At 44.2% G+C, this 19,755-nt stretch overlaps 1 protein-coding gene across 5 annotated transcripts in view; it reads left to right on the forward strand.

The window, feature by feature from the left end:
• CHD8 (chromodomain helicase DNA binding protein 8) overlaps window positions 1-19,755 on the forward strand; it is an 89,748-nt gene that overhangs the window by 20,015 nt on the left and 49,978 nt on the right. For 4 of the 5 annotated variants that reach the window (XM_073671134.1, XM_073671138.1, XM_073671139.1 and 1 more), the window contains exon 2: window positions 5,242-6,020. In XM_073671134.1, coding sequence (XP_073527235.1) covers window positions 5,367-6,020 — 654 coding nt within the window. In that variant the 5' untranslated portion in view covers window positions 5,242-5,366. Of the gene's footprint in view, window positions 1-3,078; window positions 3,281-5,241; window positions 6,021-19,755 lie in introns of those variants that run through there. The other variant, XM_073671137.1, reaches the window with a different exon arrangement.

Below are 19,755 nucleotides of genomic sequence, written 5' to 3' on the forward strand. Positions count from 1 at the left end.
GAGCCCAGCACTATATTACAGGAGGAGCCTGGCATGTATATTATCTGTACACTATATGGCATGTAGTCTGTACCCAGTGTGGCACATCCAGGACAGGAGCCCAGCACTATATTACAGGAGGAGCCTGGCATGTATCTTATCTGTACACTGTATGGCATGTAGTCTGTACCCAGTGTGGCACATCCAGGACTGGACTCCAGCACTATATTACATGAGGTGCCTGGCATGTATCTTATCTGTACACTATATGGCATGTAGTCTGTACCCAGTGTGGCACATCCAGGACAGGACTCCAGCACTATATTACATGAGGAGCCTGGCATGTATCTTATCTGTACACTGTATGGCATGTAGTCTGTACCCAGTGTGGCACATCCAGGACTGGACTCCAGCACTATATTACAGGAGGTGCCTGGCATGTATCTTATCTGTACACTATATGGCATGTAGTCTGTACCCAGTGTGGCACATCCAGGACTGGACTCCAGCACTATATTACATGAGGAGCCTGGCATGTATCTTATCTGTACACTATATGGCATGTAGTCTGTACCCAGTGTGGCACATCCAGGACAGGAGCCCAGCACTATATTACAGGAGGAGCCTGGCATGTATCTTATCTGTACACTATATGGCATGTAGTCTGTACCCAGTGTGACACATCCAGGACTGGACTCCAGCACTATATTACATGAGGAGCCTGGCATGTATCTTATCTGTACACTGTATGGCATGTAGTCTGTACCCAGTGTGGCACATCCAGGACAGGAGCCCATGTAATATATTACATGAGGAGCCTGGCATGTATCTTATCTGTACACTGTATGGCATGTAGTCTGTACCCAGTGTGGCACATCCAGGACAGGACTCCAGCACTATATTACATGAGGAGCCTGGCATGTATCTTATCTGTACACTATATGGCATGTAGTCTGTACCCAGTGTGGCACATCCAGGACAGGAGCCCAGCACTATATTACATGAGGAGCCTGGCATGTATCTTATCTGTACACTATATGGCATGTAGTCTGTACCCAGTGTGGCACATCCAGGACAGGAGCCCAGCACTATATTACATGAGGAGCCTGGCATGTATCTTATCTGTACACTATATGGCATGTAGTCTGTACCCAGTGTGGCACATCCAGCACAGGACTCCAGCACTATATTACATGAGGAGCCTGGCATGTATCTTATCTGTACACTATATGGCATGTAGTCTGTACCCAGTGTGGCACATCCAGGACAGGACTCCAGCATTATATTACATGAGGAGCCTGGCATGTATCTTATCTGTACACTATATGGCATGTAGTCTGTACCCAGTGTGGCACATCCAGGACAGGACTCCAGCACTATATTACATGAGGAGCCTGGCATGTATCTTATCTGTACACTATATGGCATGTAGTCTGTACCCAGTGTGGCACATCCAGGACAGGAGCCCAGCACTATATTACATGAGGAGCCTGGCATGTATCTTATCTGTACACTATATGGCATGTAGTCTGTACCCAGTGTGGCACATCCAGGACAGGACTCCAGCACTATATTACATGAGGAGCCTGGCATGTATCTTATCTGTACACTATATGGCATGTAGTCTGTACCCAGTGTGGCACATCCAGGACAGGAGCCCAGCACTATATTACAGGAGGAGCCTGGCATGTATCTTATCTGTACACTATATGGCATGTAGTCTGTACCCAGTGTGGCACATCCAGGACAGGAGCCCAGCACTATATTACAGGAGGAGCCTGGCATGTATCTTATCTGTACACTATATGGCATGTAGTCTGTACCCAGGGTGGCACATCCAGGACAGGAGCCCAGCACTATATTACATGAGGAGCCTGGCATGTATCTTATCTGTACACTATATGGCATGTAGTCTGTACCCAGTGTGGCACATCCAGGACAGGACTCCAGCACTATATTACATGAGGAGCCTGGCATGTATCTTATCTGTACACTATATGGCATGTAGTCTGTACCCAGTGTGGCACATCCAGGACAGGACTCCAGCACTATATTACATGAGGAGCCTGGCATGTATCTTATCTGTACACTATATGGCATGTAGTCTGTACCCAGTGTGGCACATCCAGGACAGGAGCCCAGCACTATATTACAGGAGGAGCCTGGCATGTATCTTATCTGTACACTGTATGGCATGTAGTCTGTACCCAGTGTGGCACATCCAGGACAGGAGCCCAGCACTATATTACAGGAGGAGCCTGGCATGTATCTTATCTGTACACTATATGGCATGTAGTCTGTACCCAGTGTGGCACATCCAGGACAGGACTCCAGCACTATATTACATGAGGAGCCTGGCATGTATCTTATCTGTACACTATATGGCATGTAGTCTGTACCCAGTGTGGCACATCCAGGACAGGAGCCCAGCACTATATTACAGGAGGAGCCTGGCATGTATCTTATCTGTACACTGTATGGCATGTAGTCTGTACCCAGTGTGGCACATCCAGGACAGGAGCCCAGCACTATATTACAGGAGGAGCCTGGCATGTATCTTATCTGTACACTATATGGCATGTAGTCTGTACCCAGTGTGGCACATCCAGGACAGGAGCCCAGAACTATATTACATGAGGAGCCTGGCATGTATCTTATCTGTACACTGTATGGCATGTAGTCTGTACCCAGTGTGGCACATCCAGGACAGGACGGCTGGCTCCACCACATGACCTGAGGAGCCGGTCTGTATGGCGGCACAGCCGGCGGTGTTTCCGACCGGTGGTGACGGAGTAGCCATGCTCCTGTGTGCACGGCCGGTGCTTGTGCCGCACACTGACTCCCGGAGCAGAGCCGTGGCCGCCGCCGCTCATCTGCCGCCAGTGTGACGCTTTCATTCATTCTCCGGCGCTCAGCTCAATGAAATCGAGACTGGCTGCGCTTTTCCCTTGGATACGGCTAGGCCTGAGTGTGATGGGCGGAGCGAACTCCTCAACCTAACTTGGCACATTGCTTTTGTGTGTGAGTGACTGTGCACTCGGCCAATGGGTGCGCGCTGCAGCTGTGCGGGCGGAGTGTGGCGCTGCTTAGGTTGCGCTGTGTGTATCTGTACTGGGAGGAGAGTGGTGTGTAGCAGTAGCATGTGTGTGACCGGGACACTACATGTGCGGCACTGTCCGCTGACTGACCACAGGGCATGTAAGTGCGGGGGACACTGGCCTGGCCGCCATGGCTCCCAGCACTCCTGAGGAGACGTGCTCATGGCTGAGTGTGAGCTGTGAAGTGCCGGGCTGCTGAGGAGGTAACGTGATGTGCGGACTGCCAGTGTGTGTATGTCCGCCCTGGTGTCCTCCTGGACCGGGCCTTACTGTGATTGTTCCTAATCAGTGACCTCTGCACAACTTCTCCCACTCTCCGGCCACTGTGTATTTTCCTTTAATATCGGCTTTCAGGATCTCTGCTTGCTGTGAGTCTCCACCCAGACTGGCTGTAACCCGTGACATTCCAGCTGCAGTGCAGCTACAACGCTCACCTTCCCATAGCAAGGCTGCTGGCAGGGCATGCAGGGAGTTGTAGTTCTCAGGTTGCTAGGGCCTTGTTGGCCCCCACAGCTAAGAGTTTGCTATAAGGGGATGTGCACAGGGTGGATTTGGAGCTGTGACAATGCGCCCAGGAAACCCTGGAGAGAATGCAGGTCTATTCTCTGTGTAATAAGGACCTGTTGTGCGCATAGCTTTAGACTCTTCACCTTCTTCTAACTCCTTTACATTTCCAAGACTGACCTGACCATTCTTCAGGCGATTTCTGATCGGGAAGTGCTCCAAAATTACAATACAAGGCAATGAGGAGACGAAAAAAATGTTTTCTGAGCATTGTCACTTTAAAAATGTCTGGTGTCCTTCTCATGGTTTAATGGGATTAAAAAAGCACCTAAAGACTCTGAAAGAACGTAACGTAAGGAAATGTCCAAATCTCTCTCAAGAAAAAAAAGATGCTTCAGGTTTACAAAACTCCAAAGAAAAGGAGCGATTCCTGAAGTGTCTTCTGCTTGAGGGGGGACCTTTTGTGGCCATCTGAAAAAGACGCTGTGTCCACAACCCCTACACCAGCTGAATGTGTCCTAATGGTTTACTACAAGGCCTGCTTGTACACACAGAAGATCTCCCACCCTGTGTGTATAGAGATCTCCACTGTGAGCACGCAGTCTGTGACCGCCAGCAGAGGTCTTGTGTGATACACAGTGGTCAGAGGCAAGTTCACCTTGGTAGTACTGGTTCAGGTCCGCCATCAGCCCGGGCATACAGCAGATGTCAGATGCAGAATATTATAGCTCAGAGCTACTAGAAAGTTGCTGTTCACCTCTACATTACTCATACTATGGATACAGTTAATAAAGCCTGTGATGGATGCCATACAGTGGCCTTCTCACACATAGGACTCTATTGGAAGAAACAATATACTTGTTTGTTTTTTTTCTGTGCATGGGATGCGGCTGTATGCGCTGCCTGCTGTCCTATTTCATGCAGTAAAAAAAGTACAAAACTCCCAAATTGACGTCTAACCATCTTTGGATCAATTTAACACTTTGTCTCATGGTATATAATCACTACCCACACAATGTGAATATAGGCTAAGCCTGACCGTGAATTGTATTCACCTCTTCCTTTTGGGCTTTGTTCCCATGTCGTTTAGCCGCTCCTGTCAGTGTCAGTTCCGTATTGCTCCGTATAGTTTCCCATAGCCTAATATTTCTCTATACTGTGCTGAAAAGTTATTCTTGTCAACTTATCATAAAAAATGTTCATCATAAATGATTTTTTTTTCTTTGCCCTAGCTTTTGTTACCCTGGGGGAAAGTGGTGCCCAGAGATTAAGGGGTGTAAGGCAGGGCTGTGGAGTCGGTAAGCCAAACCTCCGACATTTCCCTGACTCCGACTCCACAGCCCGGCCTCACCTACTGAGCGTGTACATAAAGTGCAGCACAGATTCATCTCAACTAACAGCAGAGATCCTTAGATCAGGAACAGAACAGACATTTATAGGACATTTCATAACTTTCCTAAATACTTTTGATAAAATTACAGCACATCCTGCATTGTACTACTGCACCAATTTATTATATATTGTTGGAGTCAGTCCATTTTATACCAACTCCACAGCCCATGGAGGACATATGAGTTGGTAGGGGTATTTGGAGCAGAAGACAGTTTGTTGTAAAATGACATGAGATACTAATTTAACTTGTTTTCCATTCTCTCCATAGACTACCATCCTGGCTTCTTTCACTTTACATGATCCTGTGACCTGAAGTCCACTTTCATCTGCTCTGAATTCTTGGGGAAGGCTCCTTGCCTTCCCCACAAAACTTGCCTTGAATAGAAGTCCAAGATGGCCGACCCCATTATGGACCTTTTTGATGACCCAAATCTATTTGGTCTGGATTCTTTAACTAGTGATTCATTTACACGTGATGGACCTGACACCATGGATGAAGCCCTTGGTTTGGGCAATGTTCTCGAGCCTCTAGAACAGCTCACTACTGTCAGAGAACAAGTAATCCTAGATGGAGGCGAGCAGCGACTAGAGCCACAGATCCTGCAGGATGTTCCTGTCGCTGTTGCCCCAGTAGAGGCAGTGCTTCAATCCCAGCCACTTACTATAACACAAACTATAAACCAAGGCAATCCCTTTATGGGAACGACCACAAGTGGACCAGCAGTTCCTAAAATCATGATTCTGAAAGCCCCACCAGGAATGACAATGAGCGGTTCTCCCGTGACACAGATACAGGCACTGGCACCTGGCCAGGCAGCTAACGGAGGCAAGGTGACATTTGCTAAAGTGCTTACGGGGACCCCTCTGAGACCTGGGGTGTCCATTGTATCTGGGAATACTGTGTTGGCCAAAGTTCCAAATCCAGCTATCGGAGGACAACCGGGAATGAGACCTGTGCGACAGTTATTACTTCAGCCAGTGCGGACGTCAGCAGCCACTGACACGGGCATTAAACCTCCAGTCACATTGACCACTGTGCCTCAGCAGGTAAAATATAGGAGATTCTTGTACATATTTTGTATGTGTGTAGCCTCGGCTCCATGGCAGAGCATGGTGTGACCTTTTGCTCTCTTTACATACTGAATATTAGGGGTAATGCAGCCCACGTGGCGTGAAATCTCACCTGAACACTTCCCGTGTCACAGCATGGAAGGTGCTGGACCAGTCATGTACTAATGCTGGTGGTATCCCTTACACAATCTGCCTGTATGGGGGTAGTTCTGGCATCATTATTATATAGGGAAGGTTCTCCATTCTCTAATATACTTTGTATTAATTGTCCGCTCTCATCAAGATCTCTGCTGCTAGTTAATGGGAAGATTTGTTTGTGTACATCCATGGGCTGAAAACCTGTACATATACCGTGCGGGGCTGACATCATTCATGTAGGTTATTCTGTATTAGGTCACGGCCCCACTATCAGTATTCGGTCAATATTTTTTCTCAGGAGTGGGAGACAAAACCAGGAGTGGGTGATGAATACAGAATTGGTGACTTGTTTCTATTACACCTTTTCTCTGATTATTAATCTCCTGGTTTTGTCTCCCACTACTGAGAAATAATACTGACCGAATACTGATAGTGGGGCTGTGGCCTTAGGGTCGGCATTCAGCATCACATGTGGGATAGAATCGGCGCCAGAAGAACCCCATTGACTCATAATGGGGTCCTTCAGGTTTCTTTCGTAAAGTTGGTCATTAACCCCTTCAACACTGTGCCATTTTTCCATTTTTGCGCTTTTGGTTTTTGATTCACCCCCCTCTTCCCAGAGCCATAACTTTTTTTTTTTCCAGTCAATATGGTGAGGGCTAATTTTTCGCGGGACAAGTTGTGCTTTTAACACTATTAGTTTTACCATATCGTGCCCTGGAAAACGAGAAAGAAATTCTGAGGCTAAGTGCCCACGATGCAGAAATTCTGCATATTTTTTCCGCTTCTCCCTGGCAGGAAAAACGCATGTGGATTGTACATGCGTTTTTCCCGCCAGGTAGAGTTTGTCAAGCGTTTTTGCATGCGGGTTATCAAGCGCTTTTCCAATCGATTTTAGCATCACTTGGAAAAGTGCTTGACAACTTGTTCACACTATATAAATCCATGCAACCTGCATGGATTTATAGTAGTGTGACCAAGTTAGTTAAAAAAAAGAATAAGAATGGTGAAAAATAAAGATTATACTCACCTACCGATGTCTTCCCGGTGTTTTGTCTGCTCCGTCCGGTGTCTTGCACTGCTTGTGGTGGTGTGAAGGACCTGCAGTGATGTCATTGAGCCATGTGATGGGTCACATGACTCAGTGACGTCATGGCAGACGTCATGGCAGGTCCTTCACATCAACGCGAACATTGCAAGACACCGGACGGAGCAGACAAAACACCGGGAGGACATCGGTAGGTGAGTATAATCTTTATTTTTTATTTTAAATTCTTTTTTTTTTACAGTTTCTATGGTACCCAGGTCTGGATGAGAGTCTTCTCTTCTCCAGACTTGGGTACCATCCGCACATTGAACCGTGTGATATCCGCATGTGCAGATGCAGTGATGCGGATGTCACGCGGTCCAATGCAAGTCAATGGCGGCGATTACGCTGCGTGTCCGCAAAATTAATGGACATGCTGCGGATTTGAGCGCAGCATAAACGCTGCGGAAAAATCTGCAACATGGGCATTGAAAGTGCGGCTTGTCATTGGGGACCATGGGGGGCGGATTACCAAGCGTTTATGCTGCGGAAATTCCGCAGCATAAACGCTTGTAAAACGCTACGTGGGCACACAGCCTAAGTGCGGTGAAATTGCTAAAAAAAAAAAGTGCAATTCAACAGTTGTTTTTGTGATTTGACTTTTACCACATTCACAAAATGCTAAAACTGACCTGCCATTATGATTCTTCCGATCATTACACGTTCATGGATACCAAACCTGTATAGGTTCTTTTTTATATAAGTGGTAGAAAAAAAAATCCCATGTTTGTTTAAAAAATCAAGAAAACAAAAAACAAATCGCCATTTTTTGTGATCTGGGGCCGAATGAGGGCTTATTTTTTGCTTGCAGAGCTGACTCTTTTATTGATACCATTTTGGGGTAGATACAATGTTTTGATCACCCGTTATTGCAATGTTGCAGCGACAAGAAAAAAAAACATAATTCTAGTGTTTTTGATTTCTTTATTTTTTTTTTCTCTTAATGCCCTTTACCGATCGGATTCATTCTTTTTATATATTGATATGGCGATTTTCTTATGGGGCAAAAGGGGGGGCGATTTAAACTTTTTAATGTGTTTAACCCCTTTGCGACCTTGGGATTTTCCGTTTTTTTGCTCCCCTTGTTCCAAGAGCCATAGCGTTTTTATTTTTTGGGCAATATGGCCATTTATTTGTTTTTTACCACGTTCACTGAATGCTAAAACTGACCAGCCATTATTATTCTCCAGGTCGTTACGAGTTCGTAGACACTAAACATGTATAGGTTCTTTTTTTATTTAAGTGGTGAAAAAAAAATTAAAAGTTTGTAAAAGAAAATGGCGGCCGCAGCGTCTCCATTTTCCAGGATCTGGGGCCAGGTGAGGTCTAATTTTTTTTGTGCGCCGGGCTGACATTTCTATTGATACCATTTTGGGGTAGATCCGATATTTTGATCGCCCATTATTGCAATGTTGCGGCGACCAAAAAACCGTAATTCTGGCGTTTGGAATTTTTTTTCTCGTTACGCAGTTTACCGATCGGATTATTTATTTTTTTTGTATTGATCGGGCGATTCTGAACACGGTGATACCAAATATGTGTATGTGGGGTTTATTTTTTATTTTATTTTGAATGCGGCAAAAGGGGGGTGATTTAAACTTTTTTATATATATATTTTTAAACTTTTTTTTTTTTTTTTTTTACACTTTTTGCATGCTTCTATAGTCTCCATAGGAGACTAGAAGCTGCACTTGTCTGATCGCCTCTGCTACATCACCTCTATGTAGCAGAAATGCTCCTGTGCTATGAGCGCCGACCACTAGGTGGCGCTCATAGCGATTTTTACATGACAACCACTGGAGTCTGCTGCAGACCCAGGGTTGTCATGCCCACGCATCGGTGACCCGCGATCACGTGACTGGGTCACCAATGGGCGGGGTAAGTGACTTGCTTCCGACGCAGCACTGTTAAATGCCGCTGTCAGAGATTGACAGCGGCATTTAACTGGTTAACAGCCGCGGGTGGATCGCGATTCCACCCGCAGCTGTTGCGGGCACATTACAGGTCTCCGGCGCTGAGCCCGCACTGAACCGGGGGGTGATGGCCTGGGGCGTACTAAACCTTTTTATTTTTCTTTTTTTTTCATAGGAGACTAGATGCTGCAATTATCTGATTGCCTGTCTGTGTAGCAGAAATGCTCACTTGGGTTTCTGACCCGGGATCGGAGGGTATGTATGAGTTATACATAATCCCGGGCAGTGGGCGTGGCCTTGCTCTCCATACATTTGCATAAAGCGAGGCCGTGCCCTCTAGTCGGCCACGCTCACTGGATGGCTGCGTTACTACACTGTGTTCCAAATTATTATGCAAATAATATTTTCTCAGATTTTCCCAAATTACCTATATGAATTGCAGTCATTGTAATTTTCCAGTCAAATAACTATTAGAGTACAATTGAAAGGTTTTTGTACAAACTGCCTATGATAACAGTATATTTAAAAAAAAATAAAAAGCTCAAACTGCACTCAAAATGCATGTTCCAAATTATTATGCACAGCAGTTTTCAACCTTTTCATTTTAATAAAGAACAAAAAAATGGTCATTTTTGAAATTATAAGCATTAGCAGGTTATTACAAACTGAAATCAAACCGTTTTCAACTCAAAACTTTATTCTAGGTGATGTTACATTTGCACATAGGACCCCTTGTTCGAAAGGAGCTTCTGAACTCTCTCGTCCATTGAATTTGAATTTGTCAGGTTTTGGATGGTTTCTGCTTTAACCCCTTAAATACCGGTGCCGTATTAGTACGCATATTTGCGTACTGCCCGTTCAGTGAGGGCTGCTGCACTGAGCCCTCACTGAACGGAGCACATGTCAGCTGATTATTACAGCTGACATGTGCCCGCAACAGCCCCGGGTGGAATCGCGATCCACCCGCAGCTGTTAACATGTTGAATGCCGCTGTCAATCTCCGACAGCGGCATTTAACGCACGCTTCCGGGTAGCGCGTCATAAGCCCCGCCCATCGGCGAACCCGTCACGTGATCGCGGGTCACCGATGGGTGGGCATGACAACCCAGGGTCTGCAGCAGACGCCTGTGGTTGTCATGATCTTGTCGCTATGAGCGCCACCTAGTGGTCGGCGCTCATAGCACAGGACCATTTCTGCTGCATGCAGGGGACCTGCTCGTCCCCTGTATGTAGCAGAGGCGATCGGACAGTTGCTGCTTCTAGTCTCCTATGGAGACTATAGAAGCATGCAAAAAGTAAAAAAAAAAAAAAAAAAGTTTTTAAAAATATAAAAAAATATAAAAGTTTAAATCACCCCCCTTTTGCCTCATTCAAAATAAAATATAAAAAAAAAAAACCTACATACACATATTTGGTATCGCTGCGTTCAGAATCGCCCCATCTATCAATATAAAAAAAGAATTAATCCGATCGGTAAACGGTGTAACGAGAAAAAAATTCTAAACGCCAGAATTACGTTGTTTGGTCGCCGCAAAATTGCAATAAAATGCAATACCGGGCGATCAAAACATCGGATCTACCCCAAATGTTATCAATAAAAACGTCAGCCCGGTGCGCAAAAAATAAGCAATCAACCAGCCCCAGATCACGAAAAATGGAGACGCTACGGGTCTTAGAAAATGGCGCTATTTTTTATTATTATTTATTTTTTTTTTTACCAAATTTTGGAATTTTTTTTCACCACTTAAATATAAAAGAACCTATACATGTTTGGTGTCTATGAACTCGTAATGACCTGTAGAATAAGAATGGCAGGTCAGTTTTAGCATTCAGTGAACATGTTAAAAAAAATAAAAAAACAACTGTGGTATTGCACTTTTTTTGCAATTTTACCGCACTTGGAATTTTTTTCCCGTTTTCCCGTACAGGATATGGTAAAACTAGTAATGGCGTTGAAAAGTACAACTCGTCCCGCAAAAAATAAGCCCTCACATGGCCATATTGACCAAAAAATAAAAACGCTATGGCTCTGGGAACAAGGTGAGCAAACCCGAAAATGCTCCGGGGCTTAAGGGGTTAATTGTTTTGCATGAGGACAGAATACCCTTCCAGAGCTGTTGCTTAGATGTGAACTGCCTCCCGCCATCATAGACACTCCTTTTGATGATGCTCCAGAGGTTCTGAATGGGGTAGAGGTCAGGGGAGCATGGGGGCCACACCATAAGTTTGTCCCCTTTTATGCCCATAGCAGCCAGAGATGCAGATGTGTTATGTGCAGCATGAGATGGTGCATTATCATGCATAAAAATGATCTTGCTGCGGAATGCACGGTGGTTCTTCTTGAACCATGGCAGGAAGTGCTGTTTGAGAAACTCAACATACATTATGGAGTTCATCTTTACCCCTTCAGGGATCCTAAAAGGGCCGACAATTTCTCTCCCCATGATTCCAGCCCAAAACATTACTCCTCCTCCTTGTTAGCGCCGTAGCCTTGTTTGCATGGGGTGTCCATCAACCAGCCATCCTCCACTCCATCCATCTGGACCATCGAGATCATTTTCATGCATGATAATGCCCCGTCTCATGCTGCACATAACACATCTGCATCTCTGGCTGCTATGGGCATAAAAGGGGACAAACTTATAGTGTGGCACCCATGCTCCCCTGACCTCAACCCCATTGAGAACCTCTGGAGAATCATCAAAAGGAGTGTCTATGATGGCGGGAGGCAGTTCACATCTGAGCAACAGCTCTGGGAGGGTATTCTGTCCTCATGCAAAACAATTGAAGCAGAAACCATCCAAAACCTGACAAATTCAATGGACGAGAGAGTTCAGAAGCTCCTTTCGACCAAGGGGTCCTATGTGCAAATGTAACATCACCTAGAATAAAGTTTTGAGTTGAAAACTGTTTGATTTCAGTTTGTAATAACCTGCTAATGCTTATAATTTCAAAAATGACCATTTTTTTGTTCTTTATTAAAATGTAAAGGTTGAAAACTCTGCTGTGCATAATAATTTGGAACATGCATTTTAAGTGCACTTTGAGTTTTTTATTTTTTTAAAAATATACTGTTATCATAGGCAGTTTGTACAAAAACCTTTCAATTGTACTCTAATAGTTATTTGACTGGAAAATTACAATGACTGCAATTCATATAGGTAATTTGGGAAAATCTCAGAAAATATTATTTGCATAATAATTTGGAACACAGTGTAGACAAGGTGCGACCTTGCTCCAATGCAAGTGTATGGAATGAGGTCATGCCCACTAGACAGCCCTGTCCGGGAGCATGTATAACACATGCATACCCTCTGGTCCCGGGTCAGAAAATGCGTGCGCTGAGGGGATTCATGTTTGCAGTCAGTGTGTGCAATTTTCAAACTTTTAATTTTCATGCCCTTAAACCAGAAAGATATGTCACACAGTAGTTAATAAATTAACATTTCTCACATGTCTACTTTACAAAAGCACAATTTTTGAAACCTAATTGTTTTTTCTTAGGAAGTTATAAGGGTTAAAAGTTGATCAGTGTCTTCTAATTTTTCCAACAAAATTTACAAAACCACTTTCTTAGGGACCACATCACATTTGAAGAATGGCAGAACCCCCCATAAGTGACTTCATTTTACAAATTACACCTCTCAATGAATTCATCTATGGGTGCAGTGATCATATTGACACCACATGTGCATCACAGAAATGTAAGCCATTGGGCGATGAAGAAATAAAAATTAAAAACATTTTAGCGGTAAAAATGTAATTATTGTTAGGGCTAATAGGAAAAAAATGGACCTCAGTTTGTTTGCAAATTCTCCTGAGTGCGCCAATGCCCTACATGTAATCGGGAACTACTTTTGAGGCATAATGCAAAGCTCAGAAGGGAAGGAGCAACACATTATAGTGCAGATTTTACTGTTATGGGTTGCAGGTGCCATGACCCACTGGGAGAGCTCCTGAGGTGCCAGAACAGCAGAATTCCCCATAAGTGACCCTATTTTACAAACTACAACTGGACAAATTCATCTAGGGGTGCAGTGATGTTATTGACAATATGGGTGTGTCACAGAATTTTTTACCATTGAACAGTGAAGAAAAAAATTAAATTTTCTTAACCACAAATTACTTTTAGCTCGAGATTTTACATTTTCGCGCTGGGAAATTGGTAAAAATGGCACAAAATGTTGTCCCAGGATTTCTGCTGATTGTGGCAATAACCCCATGTGTGGCTGTACAGTACTATTTAGCCACACGACGAGACTCTGGAAGGACCCAGCACTATTTGCCTTCTGGAGCACAGATTTTCCTAGACTAGTTTGCGGACTCCATATACAGAGCCCATGAGTGCCATAAAAGCAGAATCCCCCCCCTCAAGTGACGCCATTTTGGAATTTATACCCCTTTGGGAATTTATGTACAGATGTAGTGGCGATTTTTGACTCCATGGGTGTTTTCCAGAAACAAGCAGCAGTGGATGTTGCTGAGTGAAAATTGCAAACTGCCATTGTAGTGCCCAGCTCATGCCTCTGGAGACATCCACCTGTGAATTAAGTGGGCCCTCATCACTACAGAAATGCCAAACATGTGGACGCTAACTGCGGTTTAGGCACACTGGGACTCAAGAGGGAGATGGGCATTTGGATTTGGAAGCACAGAATTTGCTGGATTTCTTTTGGGGGGTGAGGAGCAATTTCTCTTTTCCAGAGCCTATCTACTACCAGTAACATGGAAGCCCCCTATATTTCCGTTAACAGAACGCACCGGAGTGGGGACTTGCTTTTCTTGTGGATTGAGTTGAAGCTTATACTGGGAACATTTTACATAATGTTTGGGATCACATTTATCCTGCACTCTACGCTGAGCACTTACTTTGGGGTTTCCATCTAAATCTCCGAGTGACTTGATTCAGATGAAACCCCCAAGGGATCCATTCACGATATTGAAGCAGCAGAGTTACTCTGGACTCCGTCTGGTCTCTGTTCAGCGGTGTCCTTCTTTTCAGAGGTGCACAAAACTGTGCCCGACAGCGCTTTTATGCACGCCTAATAAAAAGACGGACACCGCTGGATCATAGGCCAGACTGCGTCCACAGTGCCTCCATCTGCCTCATTATAGGGAATCTTTCTCCGGGGGTTCCGTCTGAATCGCGTATTTCAGGGTTTCCTTGTAAATCTCTGGTCTCAGCGCAGAGCGCAAGATAAATGTGCCTTACTGCGATCTTTGAGAGGCAGAATGAACAAATCAACAGCAGGTGAAGAATTGGGTTTTATTTATTTTATACGCCTTTCCTCGTGCGATATAATTGATCAGGCAACTTTATTCTTCGGGTGGGTGCAATTATAGCAATACCAGATTTATATTATGTTTTTGTTGTTTTTGCAAAAAAAAAAAAATTTTTGCATGGCCATATTTTGAGAGCTATAATTTTTCTAGATTTCTGCCAGCATAGTCATGTGAGGGCTTGTTTTTTTGCGGGACAAGTTGATGTTTTTATTGGTATCATTTTGGGCACATGTCTATTTTTGATCGCCTTTATATTTCGATATTTTTTTTTTTTTTTGGTGGGGAGGGAGGGGGAGGCAGAATGAACAAAAACCAGCAATTTAGAAAAAAATTCCTTATGCCGTTAGCTGTGTGATTAAAATTGAGGCAGCTTTATTCTTCAGGTCAGTACAATTGCAGCAATGCCACATTTATAGAATATTTATTTATTTTTTTTGGTGCTTTTACACAATTGGGCTATGTGCCCACGATGCAGAAATGCTGCATATTTTTTCCGCATCTCCCTGGCTGGAAAAACACATGCGGATTTTACATGCGTTTTTCCTTCCAGGTAGAAGCGTTTGTCAAGCTTTCTTCACATGCATTTCTGCATGCGGGTTATCAACCACTTTTCCAAGCGATTTTAGCATCACTTGGAAAGTGCTTGACAACTTGGTCACACTATATAAAGCCATGCAACCGGCATGAATTTATATAGTGCGACAAAGTTAATAGTTAAAAAAAAGAATAAAAATGGTAAATAAAGAAAAAAAAAAAAACATTATACTCTCCTTCTAATGGCCCGCGGTCTTTTCTCCAGTGCGTCTGGTCTCTAGTACAGCTTGCGGTGGTGTAAAAGAACCTTCCATGACGTCATTGAGTCATGTGACAAATGACGTTGGCGGTCGCGTGACCTGTCACATGACTAAATGACGTCATGGAAGGTCTTTTTACACTATCGCGAGCCGCCTGGGAGCCAGGACGCACCGTACAGGAGACCGGGGACCATCAGAAGCTAAGTGTAATGTATATATTTTTATTTTAATTCTTTTTTTTTTTTTTTTTTTAACAGGTACTATGGTACCCGGGTCTGGAGGAGAGTCTCCTCTTCTCCAGACCCGGGTTTCATCCGCACATTGAATCGCAGAATGTCTGCATGTGCACATGTAGTCATGCCGATATTATGCAAGTCAATGGTGGCGAAAACGCTGCGATTACGCAAAATTAATGCTAGTGCTGCGGATTTTTCCGCAGTGATAATCTGCAGCGGAAATTTCCGCAGCATGTGCAAAGCACATGCGGATTATCATTGGGGACCATGGGGCACTTATTACCAAGCGTTGTTAAGCTTTTTTTGCTGCGGAAATTCCGCAGCAAAAAAAAACAAAACAAAAAAAAAACGCTTGAAAAACGCATAGTGGGCACGCAGCCTAAAAACTAACTTATTTTTCCACTGATGGAGCTGTATGGCGCTTTCAGCAATACCATTTTTATTTACACTCCTCTTTTTGATCAGCGGTATGTTGAAAAAGCATAGGTTTTTTTTTATATTTTTTACGGTGGTCACTGAAGGGCTCAACTAGTGGGACAGTTTTATACGTCTGGTCTTTCTGGATGCAGCGATGCCAAATATGTGTACTTTGTTTTTGTAGTTCTCAGTTCCTCTATGGCACTTTCACTTTTTGCAGTCTGGTCGCAGTTATAAAGCTTGGCAATGCAGGCGCATTGCAATGCTTTTTAACTGTCAGTGCTGCACTGACACAAGCTAGATGGATAATGCACTGCGCACGATCTAACTAGCTTGCTAGCCCTGGTGACCTGGATGTTGTCATGACGACATCTGGTCACCATGGCAACGATCAATCCCTTGCAATGGCGTTACGCGGGCGCCGAACGAAGGGGAGAGGGATGCCCCTTCCCTCTTCCTACCTTCTACAAAACTGCCCGCTATTAAAATCTTTTCTCTTCTGACATGATATACACGTGCTTCTCACTAAATTAGAATATCAAAAAGGTAATTTATTTCAATTCTTCAATACAAGAAGTGAAACTCGTATATTATATAGAGTCATTACAAACAGAGTGATCTATTTCAAGTGATGTATTTCTGTTAATGTTGATGATTATGGCTTCCAGCCATGCACCATGGATACTCAAGGTCCTGCAATGCTTTTACATAAGGAAAGGCATAGTGAATCAGAAAAACTATACTACATTTCTAATTGGAGGTATTTACTAATATTATTATTATTACACCTACTACATATTGGGATAGGATCTTGGAGATGGGAATACCCCTTTAACTCTATTTATCTATAGCTGCAGGTTAATAGCATTTTTTTTTCTGGTGACAGGTTCCCTTTTAAGAAAGAATTAGCAGTTTCTTCATTATTCAGCGGAGGTGGGGGGACAGGAAAACGACCGTAAAAATAAAACCTTGAAAAATCCTTCAAAAAACAAACAAACCGCTGGCTAGAAACCGTAATAAAAACACTCAGGAGACAACCGAAAAAACACAAAAAAAACACTTTAGGGGAAAAAAATGACAGTTTCCTGAAGTGTGCTCTGCTTGAAAAAATTCAGCGAGTGCTCCGGAGTTCAAAAGACATCATGTGCACATATCCAAAGATGGCTTGTTGAAACTCTTCAGGAAAAGGAGCCCAAAAATGGGGTGTTTCCTGAAGTGAGTTCCGCTTGAAAACCTCATAGTTTTTTGAGGCTTTCAAAAACTGTGTGAACATGCCCTAAGGGAGGGGTCTCAAACTCAGCGGGGTAAATGGGCCACACATAGAAAATAGATTGAATATGACCGGCCGTGTTCTTTGCAGGAGAAGATGACTTTTTCAGTGATTAACATTTTTTTCTATATATTTTTTTTTTTGATCATTTTTCTTTTAATTTGTGTGTGTGTGTGTGTGTTTTTCCAATGGTGTTTATCATGTGGATTATGGTACAGGTCTTCTTTTACTTACATTTTTACATAAAACAACATTTCTAGTGGCCAAATATTATTCCTTTTATTTTGAATTTTTAACAAAAATGTGTTTTTCCTTTTTTGTCCCCCAGTAGGCCCAATGCTTTATTATTGATTTACAATTAGCCCCTTATAGTAATTCTGGCCCCAATCCTGTAATATTGTCCCCTGTTCTGGACCAGGCCGTGATCATCTCAGGGCCCCGAGGGCCGCATGATGGAGCCTTGCGGGCCACTTGTTTGAGACTCCTGCCCTAAGGTATTTATCTGAATCTAGGTAAGCTAAGTGGCAATCGACATGGGCTCCATATGTGTGCTCAAGGGATTACCATCACTCTGATCAGTGAGAATACATTAGCGTGGACAACGATTTCTTTTTAGGCCAGGGGTGGAGAACCTTCGGCCTGCAATGACCTTTTGTACGGCCCCCAGGCAATGCTCGGGCCGGGAATCGCAGAACTCTGGCTGACTGCTGGCAAAACGTCTGCCTTTTAATTGCTCCTGACAGCGTACATGCTGTCACTACTGACACTGAACACTTCGGCGCATGCAATGAAGGCTTACGTCCTGACGTGTGACAGCATTAGGGCGTCCTATGTGGGCTGTGTTAGCACGCTCTGCATTGCAGTTTCAGTCCCACCGACCACAGCGGCAGCACCAGCCTCTCCTGTGATGTATATGCCACCAGCCCTTTCTGTGATGTATGTGCCCCTGGCGTCTCCTGTGTGGTGCGTATGCTCCAGCCCCTGGCGTCTCCAGCGTGGTGTGTGTGTAATGCAGACACCCACCCCCCACTGTTTTGAGTTCCTGAAATTTTGCATGAGCAGTGATGTACCTGTCTCACTAAATTAGAATATCCTCAAAAAGGTCATTTATTTCAGTTCTTCAATACAAAACGTGAAACTCATATATTATAGTCATTACAAAAGAGTGATCTATTTCAAGTGTTTATTTCTGTTAATGTTGATGATTATGGCTTACAGCCAATGAAAACCCAAAAGTCATTAATTCAGAAAATTTGAATAATTAAAAAAAAACACCTGCAAAGGCTTCTTAAGCATTTAAAAAGGTCCCTTAGTCTGTTTCAGTAGGCTCCACAATTATGGAGAAGACTGCTGACTTGACAGATTTCCAGAAGGCAGTCAGTGACACACTCCACAAGGTCCCAGAGTCTGGAGGAAGAGTGGAGAGGCCACAATTCAAGCTGCTTGAGGTCTAGTGTGAAGTTTCCACAATCAGTGATGGTTTGGGGAGCCATGTCATCTGCTGGTGTAGGTCCACTGTGTTTTATCAAGAATAAAGTCAGCGCAGCCGTCTACCAGGAAATGTTAGAGCACTTCATGCTTCCCTCTGCCGACAAGCTTTATGGAGATGGAAATGTCATTCTCCAGCAGGACTTGGCACCTGTCCACACTGTCAAAAGTACCAATACCTGGTTTAAAAACAGTATAACTGTGCTTGATTGGCCAGCAAACTCGCCTGACCTTAACCCCATAGAGAATCTATGGGGTATTGTCAAGAGGAAGATGAGAGACACCAGACCCAACAATGCAGACGAGCTGAAGGCTGCTATCAAAGCAACCTGGGCTTCCATAACACCTCAGCAGTGCCACAGGCTTATCGCCTCCATGCCACGCCGCATTGATGCAAAAGGAGCCCCGACCAAGTATTGAGCGCATTTACTGAACATACAGTACATTTCAGTAGGCCAACATTTTGGATTTTAAAAACATTTTTCAAGCTGTTATAAAGTATTCTAATTTACTGAGATAATGACTTTTGTGTTTTCATTGGCTGGAAGCCATAATCATCAACATTAATGTAACATACCTGGCGGCGTCCTTGCATGGTGGTCCATCTCCCACTGTGCAAGAGCGCGCACTTGATCTCCAGTCCAGAATGTCTCTCTGGCTTCCCTCCTTGCTGTCTGTTTGTCTGTTTTGGCTGCATAGGGCGACGCCCGCTGAACTTCCTGTTTCTTGTACCTGCTGTGGACACGCCCCTGTTGCACCTTCAGCCTATTGCTGTCCATCTTTGGGTATTTATACCACCTTCTTCCTCAAGATGGCGCCTGAGCATTGTGTCCTGTCAGTCGGCTGTTTGTCTCTGACATGCCAGGTCCTATCCTGTTTTCCTGCCTGTTTTCCAGTTCTTTGTCTGAACTGTGGTCTGTTCTTGTGAACACGCTTCTTGCCTGTTCTTTCGCCTTCTAGGGGCCGTATTCCTAGATCTGCCTGTCTGTGCCTTGCGGTATCTGTTCCCGTCTGAACAGAGTCCTGTTTGTGTCCCTGCCTTGCGGTATCTGTTCCTGTCTGAACTGAGTCCTGTCTATTTCTCC

This window comes from Phyllobates terribilis, unplaced genomic scaffold, assembly GCF_046119375.1.
Source record: "Phyllobates terribilis strain yellow unplaced genomic scaffold, ASM4611937v1 Scaffold_1__5_contigs__length_1240528914, whole genome shotgun sequence".
In the NCBI taxonomy this organism is placed as follows: Eukaryota; Metazoa; Chordata; class Amphibia; order Anura; family Dendrobatidae; genus Phyllobates; species Phyllobates terribilis.